Here is a 16,913-nt window from a genome sequence, read left to right as displayed (position 1 = left end):
TGCAGATGTCACTAAACAGTTCCCAGAAGATTCAGTCTTTGCTGCTTCCTCCCCTCTAAGAATATTCACCAAAGGATAATTTATCCCCTCCTACAAGTCATTACCTCAAAGGGTTATTGTGAGGGTGAATTGAGTGGTTTTTTTTTGTTTGTTTTTTGCTTTGCAAACTCTAAAGAACAATATAAATAACATTATCATCACCATCATCATTATTTCAATGGACCATAGGGCAACAAAAATAAGTCCTGGCCTCAACTTTCCATCTACTTTCAATTACTTCAATTCCTTTTCTTTTCTTCAGCCAGGTCTTGAAAGGAGCAAGGAAGCAAAGAACCCTAAAAAGCTACTGCTCTTTCAAGCTGAACATAGCCCAGACAATATTGGGAGGAGACAAGCTAGGGACAAAAAGATGTAAGGAACAGAGAAATGGGTTTTGTTTTATCAACAGATCTTACCCTACCTTCCTCCCTTCCCTGAAACCTCCTAGGGTCCTCTTAAACTAGCCAGAGTTATAGGTTAGCAAGTGAGGTTCAGCAGGACTGAGGACTCTGCTGGGCTCACCAGATGTCAATATTTATCTTCCATTGTAATATAACAGGTTTAAGAAGGTCCTAAGAAGGTCCCTGGAAGGGGTAGTAGACTCCTGTTAACTATTCTCCCTATTCCTAACTCCTGCTTCAGCTAAAAAAAGTACAAATAGAAACCATGAAAAAGAATGAAATTTGGTACCCCCAAATCTTGAACCCAGATAGAACAAAAACTCAAATCAGAAGGAGAGAAATAAAAGTAAATAGTGGCCATTAACCTGTGTTAGTGACACTTTAGTCAATAGAGATGGCCCACTCTGTAGAAGCAAAGAAAATGGAGAGCCAGGCAACCTTGCAAATGAAAAGAAAAAGAGTCTGGGGAATTTCCATCAAGTCATATTAACAGTTGTATCTGCTTTTACTGCGAAGCATCAAAGGACCTCTCCTTGTTCTACACAGACTCCCCTCCACTGGCTTCTGCCTATGTTCAGGTCAGGCATGGAAAAAGAGCCATTGGCAATCTCCACTAAGATGAGACGTGTCCAAGCAGAAGAAAGCAGGGAAGCTTTGCCCTTCCTGTTCAAGGACACCATCCATGCAGGTGGCTGCGGCTCTTTGCTCAGGATGGGTGAGAGAGGGAGGAGTATGGAAAGGAGTATTCAATGAGGAAGAAAAATGTCCAATGCTATTGATGTTTTCTCTCCTTTCCTTCCTGCTCCCAGCTCAGTCATATCTCTGGGCTCCCTATCTATCTGCCCACTCACCCCCTAACTAGGATATTCACATCCTTGCATCTGGCTAAGCTTAGTAGAGAGGCAAAAAACAAAAGTATGAAATACTGAGGACCCAAGAAGAAAATGAGCCATCTGGGGCCATGAAGGTGGCAATCACCTCTCCTATAGCTATTCAGGAAAGGATAGAATAGGAATCAGACTCTGGGGCTTGGGCTTGGTCATCTCCCCAAAAGTTTTAAGCATCTTTGGTGGTACCATGTCCTACCCATCCACCCCCACTCAGTAGGGCAGAGGAACCTGAAAGGAAAGAGAGCCAAGAGGGAACAATAGGGGGTAAAATGAGTCAGGGAGTTGGCAGCAAAGACAATCTGGGCAATCCACACTAAAGCATAAATGAGTCGTCCCCCCCAAAACCCCTAAACCCCCAAAAGCAAAAGGTCAAAAATGCCCTTAGCATCTGTCTCAGCCCCCAAGATTATCCCACTCCCTTAAGCCACTCTCCTAACTACCTTGGGGGTCTATCAGGCCAAGGATCCCCTCCACCCTTTATTGCTATTCACTATCCACCCGAGGGTAATGGTTGAAGTCAGGAGGGAAAAGCAGAGCAAAGCATGCGGGGGTGACTCACAGAGGGCCGTACCAAACTGAGAATGTCTGATCATAGCCGCCATCATAGCCTGGTTCCCAGGACACATTGGCAGTCGTCATGGAGACAAGGACCCGGACGCTGCTAGGGGCATGAGGGCTGGTGCCTGAGGACAGAATGGAAAAGAAAACTCATTGCTGAAAAGATTTGGAACAGAATGGGCTGGTCCTAGAAATAGAGAAGCTCCCCAAAAGACTCCCAAAAGGTTGTAGTAGCTAGCATGGACTACAGTGTCCTGCCCACTGTGACCAAACCCATTAGTTTAAGGTAGGAATAAGAAAACAGGGTCCCCAAGAGTAAAGGACCATCCATTACCAACAGGAGGAACCATGGAGACTAGAGAGGGGATATCACAAGATGGCACAGAAGAAAACCCAGAGCCCTCAGATGAACTCCCCATGATCCCCCTAGAGAGAATAAAGGAAGCCTCCCCTTAAACCAGAGCTGTCACCAAGGCCAGAAGGCCATTACATTTCACCCCCACTGGTGGCCTGTAAAGAAAATGTCACTCCTCTGGGAGGGCCTCCAATGTGAGCTGAATAGGCACACCATCATGAATTAAGTCATCTCCTCCTCTAAACCAGCAAACCCCACAAGGAGACAGAGCAACAGTGACACTGAACCTCAAGTCCTATAGACCTGAACACTCAAAGAAAAAGTGGTAACTCTCTACCCTCTGCTCCTTTTCCTGATTCCTTCATCCAGCCCTGCTCTATCCCCTCCAGCTTGCCTTTTCCAATCTACATCTCTGGCCAGTCCCTTCAAACCTTAGCTAAGTATCATTTCCTCCAGTTCCCTCTTAGACTAATCCCAATTATTCCAATCACTTCCATTTCCCTTGCAATGATTATGTATATGGCCTTAAAGAATATGTATAAATGCCTATATAAAGCTGTTTTCTGTGCCTTATGTCCATTTACTGAGTTTATATTCTGTCTCTCCCACTGAAATGTGAGCTCTGATCCCTCCTCCTTCTTCAGCAGAGTCCAACAGAATGCACAGGGGGCTCTCAGCACAAGAGATGGCCTTGATCTAGATCACAGGGGCCCCTAGAAGGCAGAGATCACATCTAGGTAACTTGCTCTATAGAGCACCCAGCAAATAGAGCATGAAGAATATAAGTGATAAAACTACTCTTGGGCTTCTCTTCAAGCTGGTTTCTACCTCTGGCTCACCCCACTGTCCCAGTGCCAAGACCCCAGACATACCAATGACTGTGAGGTGTGTACTGGCAGTTATGCTGGTGACCACATTGGTGGCAATGCACTCCCACTCTCCATGGTCCTCCTTGCTCAGGGCACGGAATTGCAGACTTCCACTAGGCAGGGCGTTGTGCTTGCTTCTGCTGGGTTTCCCTACCTTGGGCAAACAAGGGGGCAAGGAGAAGGGCAAAGGAAAGAGGAGGAATAGGGAAAGTGGAAAAAAGCCACCAACATCTCAGGAGCCCATGAAGGGACACAATGGCTAGAAAGGAGAGGCTCCTGAAAACCTTGCTCATCGCCCCTGCTCCCCAGAAGAGCACCCAAGACCCAAGACATGCCAGGACCTCTGCTTCTTGCTTCCTGTCCATGCCAACTAAAAATATATGTAATTAAAAGTTGTCCATTTTATAGATCACAAAATCGAGCCTCCCTGTAAATCCAAGTTGATCTTTGCCCAAATATTGTTCCCAGTGGACCCTCACTACTGAAGGTACCTTTCTCCAAGTGATGACGGGGAAGGGATCTCCTGCTGCAGCACAGGGGATGAGTAACTCTCTGCCAGCCTCCTGCCTATATTCCCAGCCTGGTAGCACCGTGAAGTAAGGGGGATCCTTGGGGAAAGAGTGCATATATCCATGAGCATGTCACCCAGAGAAACATGCTCATACATATGAGCATGCATCGATATGAAGACATGGCTTGCATATAGGGTGCCCTGCCTGGTGCCTCACCTTCAGGACAAGCCGTGCAGGGGCAGACTGGCCCATTGTCCCCAAAGTGTTGTAAGGCACACAGGTATAAGTGCCAAGAGCCTCTTCTGTAGCCTCTTCAATGCGAATAGAGCCATCTTCCATCAGGGTCCAACCCAGGTTCTAGCAGAGAATAAACGAGGGGGTCAGTGGAGAACCACATAAGGCTCACTTTAGCCCCAAAGTCTCTGTCAAGGTTCTCATCCTTCGCCCAAGGGCAGAAGATGATCAGAGTCAAACTAAGCCTGTTGTTTTCAGACCACTGTTGTAGGATCTATAAGGGGGAATAGAAATAGAAGACAGAATCCATGCCCTGGAAGAGATCAATATGGCCTGCCTGTCCCCACCCATAGAAAGCAGAGGCCTTGGGGCATTATCTAATGGGAACACAGAGACCCAGAGATCTAAGCCAAGCATAATATGGAGGTTTATGGATCCCTTCCCACACAGGCTTCCTGTTACCTTCTCAATCTGCAGGGGACGACCATCTTTATTCCATTTGACCAGAGTGGCAGGTGGCTCAGCATCTACGGGGCAGCGGATATAGCCATGTATTCCCACTGGCACATATATAACTGGTGGCATATTGAGGACACGGGCTGGGTCTGCATAGAGAGGCAGGCACGAAAAGGAGAGGGAATGGAAAGAGAAATGATAAGGGTAGGAAGCCAGAGAATTAAAAACCACGATGGAATTCCGTTTTCTTCTTCCCTTCCCAACTCCCTTACAGCCAGGGTTCCCCAGAGATAACCTGAACCAGAAAGAAGCACTGGTCTCCCAAGAGATTCTCCCCTGGCTTTTAGACTCACACAGCTTGTCATATTCTGACTATGCCCTTCCCCATTCCTGACCATAAATGTTATCCCACTTCACATATCCTCCCTTATGCCAAAAGAGTGAAACCCAGATGGAAACCCTATTCTAATGATAAGCTATCAAAAAACACCTATGCTTTCTCCTCTCCCTCCCCTCCTCAGCTCACTAACATCTTTGTGATTCGGTCTACCCATTCCACAGCAGATGCTCCCATAGAACAAGTTTTTTTGGCTTTTCTATGGAAAGAAGTTTAAGAGAGATGGCATGAGATGACCAACATCCTTGGGCACAGGAATTTAATTCTGACACTCTGTGATACAAGGTGAATCACTGCCCTCTTAATGTGTCCCATGAGAAAAACTGGGGAGAACAAGACTTCATTCTCAGGTAAACAGTGAAGATGAATGAGCTGGCATCTTCAATGTGCTCTGAGCCCTTCAGACAAGCAGCATTATATAAATACCAGGCCAAGTTATATATTTAGAAGTAGATTCCTACTTTTATATCATAGGTGTTTTTTTCCTCTCCAAGGTTTTCAAAGGACTTATGAATGGAAAAGTATTCTGAACACCGCCATTTAGCAGATATAAAGATCCTTGTCTCGCCCACCCATAAATCTCAATCCCCTAGATTCTCTTTGAAAGCAAGAAGAGGAAAAAAGTACAGGCAAGGAGTGGGGACAGTAGAGAGATGGGGGAAGGAAACTATCTGAGTCGAGCTATGCCTGAAGCTTAGAGGATGGGACTTTACCAGGGATTTTTCTTTTTTTTTTTTAACCCTTAACTTCTGTGTATTGGCTCCTTGGTGGAAGAGTGGTAAGGGTGGGCAATGGGGGTCAAGTGACTTGCCCAGGGTCACACAGCTGGGAAGTGTCTGAGGCCAGATTTGAACCTAGGACCTCCTGTCTCTAGGCCTGGCTCTCAATCCACTGAGCTACCCAGCTGCCCCCTACCTGGGATTTTTCAGAGAAATCACAGATACTTGGAGTTGGAAGGGATCATTAATCCAATCTGGTCCTGTACAAGAATACATTTTTATAGGAATATTCTTAAGAGGATCCCTAACAACTGGTAATGGTTGCCTTGGTTATCATCCAGAGGGCACCCAGATAACATATTCTGTTCCAAGAATCAGCTGTGACTGGAAGTAATTTTCTCTTGAATGAAGCACTCCCAATTACTCATTTCCTATTGAGTTGGGGTAGAAAGGACCAAAGGGTAGCTAGGTGGTACAGTCTATAGAGGCCTGGACTTGGAATGAGAAAGACTTATCTTCATGAGTTCAAATATGGCTTCTTACACTAGCTATGTGACCCTAGGCAAGGGTTAGTTTACCTCAGTTTTCTCATCTGTAAAATGAGCTGGAGAAGGAAATGGCAGAATTCTCTAGTATGTTTGCCAAGAAAATTCCAAATGGGTTCGTAAAGAGTTGAACATGACTGAACAACAATAAAAAGGTAGGACCTCTAGGAGGGAAGAAGAAAGATGTTCAGGGACTAGGCTGCACCAACTTTTTTTTTCCTTTAGAAAACTTCTGAGAATGATAGGGCTCTGGATTTTATGTACTTTGGGGTACTCTAGTTCTTCATATAAAACTGGTGGCCCAGTAGATAGAGCACTAGACCTAGCATCAGAAAGGCTCGAGTTCAAATCCAGTACTGTGGAACTGAATGAATCATTAAACTGCTATAGACCTCAATTTCCTCATCTGTAAAAATGGAGATAATAATAGCATCTATCTCCCAGGGTTACTGTGAGAATAAAATGAGATAATATTTGTAAAGTACTTAGTAAACCTTAAAGCAGTCTATAAATGCTAATTATCATGACTACACATACATATAATATGCATATTATATATATTATTATTATGTACATGGGCAGGTAGATGGCTCAGTGGATAGAGTACTGAGCCTGGAAGCAGGAAGACATCTTCCTGAGCTGAAATCTTGCCTCAGACATTTACTAGCTATGTAACCTTGGGCAAATCACTTAACCCCATTTGCCTCAGTTTCCTCATCTGCAAAATGAGCTGGAAAAGGAAATGATAAATCTTTGCCAAGAAAACCCCAAAAAGGATCACAAAAAGTCAGACATGACTGAAATAAATGAACAACAACAGCATATCATCACCCCAATCTTACTGTAAGCACTGTGAAGTATGTTGTCTTCTTCTCCCTTTGTATCCTCCAAAGGTCTTCTATGCAGGGCATAAAATGACTACTTTATATAAATAATTTGTTGGTTTTATTTGGCCTTCCATAGATTTTTCTCTTTCTTTTTTTTTAAGCCCATACTTTCCATCTTAGAATCAGTATTGTATATTGGTTCCAAGGCAGAAGAACGGTAAAGGCTAAGCCATGAGGGTTAAGTGACTTGCCCAGGGTCACACAACTAGGAAGTATCTGAGGCCATGTTTGAACCCAGGACTTCCCTGGGTTCTCAATTCACTGAACCACTTAGCTGCCCCTACCACAAATTTTCAAAAGAAGATCCCTGACAACCTCCACCACGTACTTTCCCTAGAGCTCCTCAAACATTTAAAATCTGTAAATCTGTCCTAATATGCCTACAGTAATCTAGAGACCCTGTTACACAAATTTTCTTATGCAGCAGAGATAAAAAGAGAAATGGGGGCCCTATTCCCTCCACTTCTCAAGATGGTAGACAATTAGAATGACAAGTCAGGGATGCTGCCAGGGAGAGCTGGGAATCCCAGTGAGAACAGAGGAATCAGGGGAGAAACAGGATCCTCAGCCCCCAGTTGGAGCAGAGAAGAGATGGGACATGAGCTCTGCCTCCTTTTATCACTGCCTGTTCTCCCAGTCTCCAGATCACATTCCTAACACCAAGGTTTCACACCATCACCACCAATCCAATCCACTTTCTAAGGTGTGAGCAATTCCCCCAGACAGCCAGCAAGGAACAGGGATTTCGCCACCAGCAACAACAATAAACGTGAAGCTTTTGTTGTCTACTTTGTGATGGGAAATTGCACAAGTCAAAAGGAAAGCATTAATCCTCATTAGTCATTATTCTCTCCCCTAGTCACAGCCCCAGCTTGCCAGAAGGAGGAGAAGGCAACTGACAACCACATGGGCTGCTGAAGCATTGAAGATTAGCATACTGAATTATCTATCATCCATGGCACAGTCTCAGAGTGGGCAGGATCCTCCAAAGCCATCCGAGCTACAGGCTTCTCCACAGCATCCCCAATAAACGGGTCACCCAGCCCTTCACTCGAGAGCCCAGAGGAAGGTTTAACTACCTCCCAACACAGCCCGTTCACCTGTGGATGGCTCTAATGGTTAAAAAGTCTTTCCTTAATATAGAGTTGAAATCCACCTCTCTCTGCCATATATGGTCCTAGCTCTACCTTCTGGAGCCGTGTTGTCTCATTCTTCACCCACAAGAAGACTTTTCAAATACTTGAAGGGATTATCATCCTCTGCCTTCTTCCCAAGTCTTCCTCACTCCTCTAAGCTAAATTTTCCCATTTCCTGCACCCATTTTCATATAGCATGATCCTGAGGCTATCATAATGATTCTTTAAAGCCTATTAATGCCCTTTCCTAACCCATTAATGGTCTTTTTGAAAAATTATTTATTTTTAAATATTTTTCCATGGTTACGTGACTCATTTTCTCTCTCTCACTTCTTCCCTCCCCATTCCCAGAACCGACAAGCAATTCCACTGGGTTATATATGTATGTGTTATCACTTGAAACCTATTTCAATATTCTATTAATGTCCTTTTGAAGATAAAGGTCAGTCAGTCAGTCAACAAGCACTTACTACATGCCAAGTATTGTTCTAAGTGCTGGGGAGACAAAGAGAAACTCTTGCCCTCAAGGAGCTCACTTTCTAAGAGGAGAGACAACAATTGTGATGCCAAGGACTGAAGGTTATATTCTAGATATATTATATTATAATCTAGATATATCTAGATTCTGACTAGGGCAGAATGTGGTAGAACTATAGAATAAACTGGCTTTAGAGTCAAGAAGACTTGAGGTCAAATCCTACTGAGCCTGGAAAAGTCACTTAACCTCATCGACCCTCAGTTTTCTCCTTTGCCCTGGACAGAGCCTGAGTCTGGAGTCAGGCAGAACCAAGTTCAAATACAGCCTCAGACACTAGCTATGTGAACCTGAATAAATCATTTAACTCAGCTTGCCTCAGTTTCCTCATCTGTGAAATGAACTAGAGAAGGAAATGGAAAACCACTCCAATATCTTTCTCGAAAAATCCCCTAATGGGGTCAAGAAGAGTTGGGCACAACTCAAATGACGCAAAAACAAATCAGGGGAGTTAAACTGTATGGCCTCTGAGGACATTTCTACTTCCCTCTGACCTAGCTTCCTCATTTGGGACACTAGACCTCCCTTAATATAGCCTAAGAAACCATTATCTTTATCACACGATTTATTAAATCATTGAAACTTTCGATCCACTAAAAACTTCACATTTTTTTCAGACTAACTGCCATCTAGACATACCTTCCTAATCTTGTACTGGTGGAAAGAGTTTTGTAACCTGTTTAATACATTATATTTAATCCAATTAAATTTCATTTTACTGGATTTGGCTCAGGTGTTCTGATCCACCAAGATCTTTCTAGATACTAAATACCATCCAGGTTATTAGCTGTAATTCCCAGCTTTGTCTTATCGGTAAAGTTTAGGGGCATGCCATCTATTTCCCAGTCATTGATAAAAATACTAAACAGTAACACCAGACCGCTCTAGCGTGGGAGAGGGGAAGCAGCTCATGGCCCAGATACAAAGAGCCTACAGGGAAAAACAAACAGAGAGGAGCTGAAGAAGACTCATCTTTGGAAAGGTTTTTCTCCCCTTACTACCCTACTTTTTGGCTTAAGGAAATCATAGTTGACAGATACAGGTAGAACAAAGGACATAGTTGGCAGCAGGGAATATAAAAAGATGTCCTAAGTTCTGATCCTACACTCCCTCAGAGACCTGAGGCCAAACCTTTGGAAAGAAGCATCAAAGTGGCAATGTGTTCAGGGTGGAGAGGTGCCAGTTGGCATGCAATTCCAGGGCAGTTGTCCTGATGCCAGCAAGGCCTAGGTTGTGGGCTAGAGTAGAGCAGGGCCTTGTTTCTCCTTAAGTCCTTCTCAGGTTTGGCCCTTGTCCAGTCAGGTTCCTCGGAAAGAGACTCATCTCAATGAAAAGTGAGAAGTACCCAAGATAGTCCTAACTGACTCTGGAGTCAAGAAGACCTAGGTTCAAATTCTGCCTGCTCCCAGACTTATGACTTATGAAAAAGAATGCTATCCATCTCCAGAGAAAGAACTGTTGGAGTATAAGTGCAGATTATAATATATTCAATATGCAATAGAATGCAATTGAATGCAATAGAATATAATCGATGCATAAAATATTATGAATATAATAAATACAGATGATAATATACGACTCTTTGGGTATATGACTTGTGGTTTTGGTTTTATAAGATTATTCACCTACAAAAATGAGTACTATGGAAAAGTGTTTTGCTTGATAATACATGTATAACCCAGACTGAATTGCTTATCAACTCCAGGAGGGGAAAGGGAAGAAAGGAGGAAGACAACATGGATCCTATAACTTTGGAGAACTTATGTGGAAATTTGTTATTAAAATAAAATAAAGAAAAATAAATTTAATTTAATTTAATTTCTTAAAAAATTCTGCCTGACTGACCTAGGAAAGTCCATCTATAAGAATGCCCTACCCATGAGAATCTCTCTCACTTGACTAAAGGACTCTGATGTATAGAAAAATCAGGGTCAGGTCTACCTTTCCATGAGCTCTGACCTGCCTTATCCTTCCACATAAGAGTCCAGTTTGATCTTGCTAACTTGGCAACTCACTCGTACCTCTCAAGTCCTCAATTTTCTTATCTGTAAAATGAGAGACTGCATTATAAAGACTCTAACAGTGTCAAAAGCTATGATCCTCAGGGCTAGATGTCTAGCAGCAAAACATCTATAAAATCTCCAGACAGAAAGAAACCCCATCATCCTCTCCCACCTCCACTCCAGCTCCCCCTTTTCTACTTCTACTCACACTGCACTGTCAGGTATGCTGAGGCTGAGGGGGAACGGCCCAGACTGTTGCTAGGGACACAGGTATACTTTCCAGCATCTTCTGGCTTCACTCGGAAGATGATCAACGTTCCATCAATTAGGATTCGTACTCTGAGCTTCAGGTCACTGTGGAACATGTAGGGAAACAAAGAAAGATGAGCTAGCACGTAGAGTTTGTGGAGCCTCCACATGACTCAGAAAAGAGGTATTGTGTCTATTGTAGCAGGCACAAACCAGAAACCTAGGGCTTGCCCTCTCCTTCCCACAGCATGGAATATAAAAGGCATCTCAAGATAAATGCTCTCCCAATCTATAGTATATTATATATAATTATATGTACACACACATATAAATGTATATATGTACACATGTATAATTGTGTTTATATGATGTAAATATAATATAGACATAATTATATACACTTATATGTGTCATGTAGTATTATGAAATAAATATTATTATATAGTCATCTCTGCTCCCCCCCCAGCATAAAGCACTGAACTAAAGCCCTACCTCTTGCCTCAGAGCACAGGTTTGGCAGTGCCTACCCCCAAGGAGTTTCTCACTAAGTTAAAGAACAAAGAAGAAGCAAAGCCCCCAGGGCAGTGCCATTTCTAGGGGGTGAGGGTGAGGTGAGTGTGTGCACTCCAGGGGGCGGGCAGAGGCAGGGGCAGTGCCAGGCAGGTACACTCACTTCTGGAAGTAGACATTTTCATCCTGCCAGTACCAGGTGTAGGTTAGGTTGCCCGGATACGCCTCAGCCCGGCAGGTGAGCAGTGCATCCTGGGATATGTTGACGGTGATGTTCTCTGGAGGGGAAACGATGAAGGGAGGTCCTGGGGGACAGAGAGAAGCAAACAGTGACTTCATCACCTTCAGGGAGAGGCAGAGGGCCAGGGGCCACAGAGGAAGCCCAGCTCCTTAGGAAAGGCTACCCTGAGCTCAGAGAAAGAGTAATGACCTACGCCTGAGGGATAAGATCCCAGATTTAGATGGTTGCCACGGAGATGCTGGCAGATACTCCTGTTCAGTAAGGCGCTTGCTCCCCCTCCAGGGCTCAGAGAACAGAAAGGACCCAGGAAGCATCCTAGAGACGACCCTGATTACCCCAACCCCAATGACTGCGTCCCAAATGACCTTTGTTTTTTTTTTTTTTTTTTTTTTATAAACTAGCAGGCACCCTCCATGGCACCAATCTGCCTGGCTCAGAGAAAGCCCTTAATACATGCCTGTTGACAGGACTGGACAAACGCTGCCCCAACCATCTGCACCTCAATCCCTATGTGGACAGTCAGTCCTCCCCAGATGAGCTCTTAGGGTCAGAGAAGAGGGGTGGGAAAGAGAAGGGGCACTCTTTAAATCCGGAGCAAGGAATAAGCTCGCTTCTGGAAGACTAAGAAGCTTTTGCTTCTCTTCAACCAGCTGTTGGGGGTAGATTGAGAGGGAAGGGGGTGGGGAGAAAAATCAGAGAGAAGGACAACCATGAAACTCCAGCAGAGCCAAAGTCCCTGCCTGAGCCTCCTCCTTCCAGGAAGCACAGAGACCTGGTCGCTAAGAGGATGCTCCCCAGAGAAGGGTTCATCAGAGATGCAAGGAGATCTCAGACCCTTCTCTGCAGATCAATTGTGTATCCCCCAACAGATGGATTCCAAGAGGGGGTAGATAGGAGCATTGAATGAGTTAAGGACAAGATGAGGACTGCCCAGACTCCACACCCCACTCCTGCACCCATACACACACAAAAAAATACTGCCAACTTCCCAGGCAACCAATCGATCAAAAGGCACCTCTTAAGTGCCTACTGTGTGCCAAGCACCTGGGTGCTCTCGGGCCCCAGTCAGGAAGAAACAGCAAATTCTAGCCCTGCCTCTGCAGATTCTGGCTCAACCAAATGCCCTTAATGTTATTTAAATGTCTGGGGTTTGGATCAAATTCCCATCTTTATTTATTGATGTCATCACTAATGGATGGCCTGAGGGAGGTCTCCTTTCCTGGGGAGGGAGGAGGCACAGAGAAGACTCTACAAAACATAGACAGCTTTAGATCCAGCAAAGACTTTCCATACAAGACACAGCTAGGTGGTACAGTTTTTTGATCCGAGTTCAAATCCCACCTCTGACCCTTACTAGCTGTGTGATCCTAGGCAAGTCATTTAACTTCTGCCTGCCCCAGTTTTATCATCTGTAAAACAAGGGTAATAATGGCCTCTACCTTCCAGGGTGGTTGTAGAATCAAATGAGATAATAATTGTAAAGCCCTTAGCACAGAGCCTGGCACACAGTAAGCCCTATATAAACGTTAACTACTATTATTATTTCTATACCCATATATTTTTTTCTATATTATTTCTATACCCACAGAGGTCTGACTTTAGCATCCTGCCCTGAATGTTACTAAGAGTGCTGACCAGGGTTCAGGCATTTCTCATCATGGGACATATGCCTAGCACCACTACTCTGCCCTGGCCTGCCCAAAGCATTCTACTTTCTTGATCCATTATTACTTTCTTCCCCGCCCCCTGCAATTTTTTTTAACTCAAAGATTTTATTTTCCCTATTACATGGAATAATCATTTTCAACATATGTTTTTCAAAATTATAAGATGCCAACCATCTCCCTCCCTTCTCTCCCCTGACTCAGAGATGGTAAGCAACTAGATCTGGACCATCCATGTTTTATCATGCAGAACACACTTTCCTATGGGTCACTGTTCCATTCCTACTTTCTAAGGACAGGCTAGCCTGTCTTTACCCTGGATGTGACTGAGAAGAAGCTAAGGCTGAGGAAATAGCTCTTACCTTGGACAAGCAGGTGGGTGGTGTGGACAGCCTCTCCTTGGATGCTATATGCACGACAGGTGTAAGCCCCTCTGTCATCCCGGCTGACAGATTTCACTGTCAGGCTCCCATCACTCACCTGGAGAGGGGTCAGGGGGGAGGAGGGAGGGACCAAGAACACCCCGATCTCAGAGTCTGTCCAGAGAGAGGCAGCAGCAGCACCTGGCTACAGTGAGGGCAGTCCCAGGGTGATGAGAGAGCCAATGGAAAATGTTCTAATCTCAGAGTCAGAACAAGATTCAAAATCCACTCCCCAATACTTACATAATGACTGTGAGACCCTGGGCAAATTATTTAACCTTTTCAAACCTCAGTATCCACCTCTGTAAATGAGTGTAATAATATTTATAATTAGCTCACAGGGGGTTTTTTGGTTCATTTTGGGGGGGGTTAAAAAAATATCCTTATTTTCTGTCTTAGTAGCAAATCTAAAGCAGAAGAGTGGCAATGGCTAGGGCACTGAGTTTAAGTGACTTGCCCAGGGTCACCTAGCTAGGAAGTATTAGAGACTAGATGGCACCTAGGTGTCCCCTCGCAGTGTTGTAAATAAAAAGAATAGTGATATAGACTAGCCCTATTATCTCTTAGATAGAGATTTCCAGGGTGAAAAAATTCCCTCAGATAATACAGTTCGATCCCTTTTCTACAACTTAAATTCTTAGTTATTTAAAATATTTTGAAGTTGAGTGACTTGTCCAAAGCCATATCCATTGCTCAAGGTGGATATGTCTGATATAGAATTTAAACATATCTTCTTCATTTTGAGGGCAGCTCCCAATCCATCATGCAACACTGTCTCTTGAATTTCTAAGTAAACATTAAATCATTATTTATAAATATGGTTTATTATTATAGGCAAGAGTAGGAATATTCCTTATTTCTCATTACAGAGCTGACTTTCTATTCCATAAGAAATGTTATTTCCCACTTGTAACGCCCTCCCTTTCTCCTCTAATAATCTTTATTTCTTCTCTACCTTTACAACCTAGCTTAAAATTCATCTCTTCCACGAAGCCTTCTCTACACTCCTAGCATATATACCTAAACTGGGCAGAATGAAAAATTGTCTCTGGGAGACATATATGGGGAATATATGGGGAAGCAAAGAGCAGGTAGGCTGACCTCAAAGACCCAACTAGGAGCTATGATAAATGAAATTTCTTAAATATTTGTAGTGGAAAAATACCATTAGGACATGAATCATTTGTATTTTTCCCTCAGGACATAGGCAGTAGATTTTTGATGATTCACAGATAGGCCAATCATATTAAGGATGTAAACCAATTGTCGTTTATTCTTTTCAAGGAAGAGTGAGTCAGAAGGTGGAGGAAAAGGGACATATAGCTCTGAGAGAAAGAAGAGAACAGAGAAGGAAGCCTGAAGGGAAGAAGAAATATTGCCTAGACCAGTGAAAGCGAACCTTTTAGAAGGGCAGGTGATGTGAGAAATGTCCTCAGGCACACGTGGAGATGGGGAGGGGAGCAGCCCAGCCCTGCATCTCTCTGGCTTTCTAGTAATGAACTCTGGTGAATCTGTGCAGGGGCAATGGAGCATGTGCCCACAGAGAGGGCTCTGAGTATCTCCTCCACCGCGCATGTTATAGGTTTGACACCATGGACCTAGACTATGACCATCCAAGATGGTGGCTTGGGTAATGCCCAAGGTCTCATAGTTGAGTCCCAGAGAAGATTCAGGAGTTAGAAACTTAACATATAGAAATTAGTCAAGCAAAGGTTTTACTAGTTAGGCAACCTTTAAGTTCTCTAAGAATTTTGTTATATATTTAACAACAACAACAAAAAATATATATATATACACATATACATGTATATATATAAAACAATATTTATATATGACAAAATTATATATAAAACAAAATTAAAATGACTAAAACATATTCATATACACATATATATGTTATTCTTCAATAATTTCAGTCATGTCTGATTCTTTGTGACCCCATTTGGAATTTTCTTGGCAAAGATACTGGACTGATTTGCCATTTCCTTATCCAATTCATTTTATATATGAAGAAACTAAAAAAAGAAAGGTTATATGACTTATCCAGGATCATATAACTAATAAATATCTTTGGCCAGATCTGAACTCAGGAAGATGAATCTTCCTGATTTCAGACCCAGCAGATAAATGAAGATGTGTGTATATACATATATTTATTTCTATATACACACACATGTGCATATGTACACAAATACAGATACATATATGTCAACATGGATAGCGATGTCTAGATTTTTGGCACATATATTTACATGGGAAATAGAGAAGTCTTTGTTCCTCCCTTGTGAATAAGAAATTTGGAGAAAGAGGTCAGGTATAAATCCCATTTTTTTTGTTTATTATTTATATGACCATGGACAATTCATTTCACCTTTCCGTACCTCAGTTTCCTTCTCTGAAAAACAAAAGATGAACTAGATCATTTCTAAGATCTCTTCCAAGTTTAAATCCTAAAATCCTATGTTAAGTGAAATTCCTGGCAAAAATTGTGTTTTTAACTTGGTGTTTAGGGGAGAGACAGAAGGATGATTGTCCAAAGTCTTGGACAGTTTCTGAGAAGTCTGAGGTACAGAGAGGATAAAGAATCAGAGATGTTTTGAGCTCAGAACAGGTCTGACGGAGCTATTGAATGAAGACATGCCAGGTGACATCCACAGACTTGGAATGTATCAGATGAGTGGTCAAGCCTTGGTTCACTATGATAAAAGTAGGTGGGGAGGTCTTTGTTACCCATCATCACAGAATTACCTGGAATTTCTCTTACCTGGAATTTCCCACTAGGCCCAAGAAGGGTCCCTTCCTTGAGCCAAGTGACAATGGGCTTTGGGTTTCCAAAGGCTGTGCAGGTCAAGGTGATACTACCACCTTCCTTAGCTTCGATATACTGAGGGGGTGTCTCCGTAAAGGTTGGGGGTGCTGAAAGTGAGAACAAAGGAATGAGGGGAAAAATGAGTTTCACGTATAGAGTCCTCTAACTGCATGCCATGAGATAGGTTTAGCACAGATCATGAATACTGTCCATATTTTTATTTTTTAAATAATTATTTTGTTACATTAAAATTCCCAGGTATCTCCCACCCTCCTCTACCTCCCCATACTAGAGAAAGCATCATTTAACAAAAAGGTAGATAGATAGATAGATAGATAGATAGATAGATAGATAGATAGATAGATAGATAGATAGACAGACCAATAGACAGAGAAGGAAGGAAGGAAGGAAGGAAGGAAGGAAGGAAGGAAGGAAGGAAGGAAGGAAGGAAGGAAGGAAGGAAGGAAGGAAGGAAGGAAGGA

At 43.1% G+C, this 16,913-nt stretch overlaps 1 protein-coding gene across 1 annotated transcript in view; it reads right to left on the bottom strand.

Annotated features, from left to right (window-relative positions):
- Positions 1-16,913, bottom strand: part of IGSF9B (immunoglobulin superfamily member 9B) — a 71,297-nt gene that overhangs the window by 23,825 nt on the left and 30,559 nt on the right. Inside the window, exons 4-12 of the mRNA XM_044666153.1 lie at positions 16,387-16,538; positions 13,563-13,680; positions 11,459-11,600; positions 10,745-10,890; positions 4,321-4,463; positions 3,841-3,981; positions 3,604-3,720; positions 3,116-3,266; positions 1,902-2,013 (exon numbers count right to left, since the gene is read on the bottom strand). Coding sequence (XP_044522088.1) covers positions 1,902-2,013; positions 3,116-3,266; positions 3,604-3,720; positions 3,841-3,981; positions 4,321-4,463; positions 10,745-10,890; positions 11,459-11,600; positions 13,563-13,680; positions 16,387-16,538 — 1,222 coding nt within the window. The remainder of the gene's footprint in view (positions 1-1,901; positions 2,014-3,115; positions 3,267-3,603; positions 3,721-3,840; positions 3,982-4,320; positions 4,464-10,744; positions 10,891-11,458; positions 11,601-13,562; positions 13,681-16,386; positions 16,539-16,913) is intronic.

Source organism: Gracilinanus agilis, chromosome 3 (assembly GCF_016433145.1).
Source record: "Gracilinanus agilis isolate LMUSP501 chromosome 3, AgileGrace, whole genome shotgun sequence".
Taxonomy (NCBI): domain Eukaryota; kingdom Metazoa; phylum Chordata; class Mammalia; order Didelphimorphia; family Didelphidae; genus Gracilinanus; species Gracilinanus agilis.
Note: the sequence above shows the minus strand (reverse complement) of the source record. Positions and strands in the feature narration are given on the sequence as shown.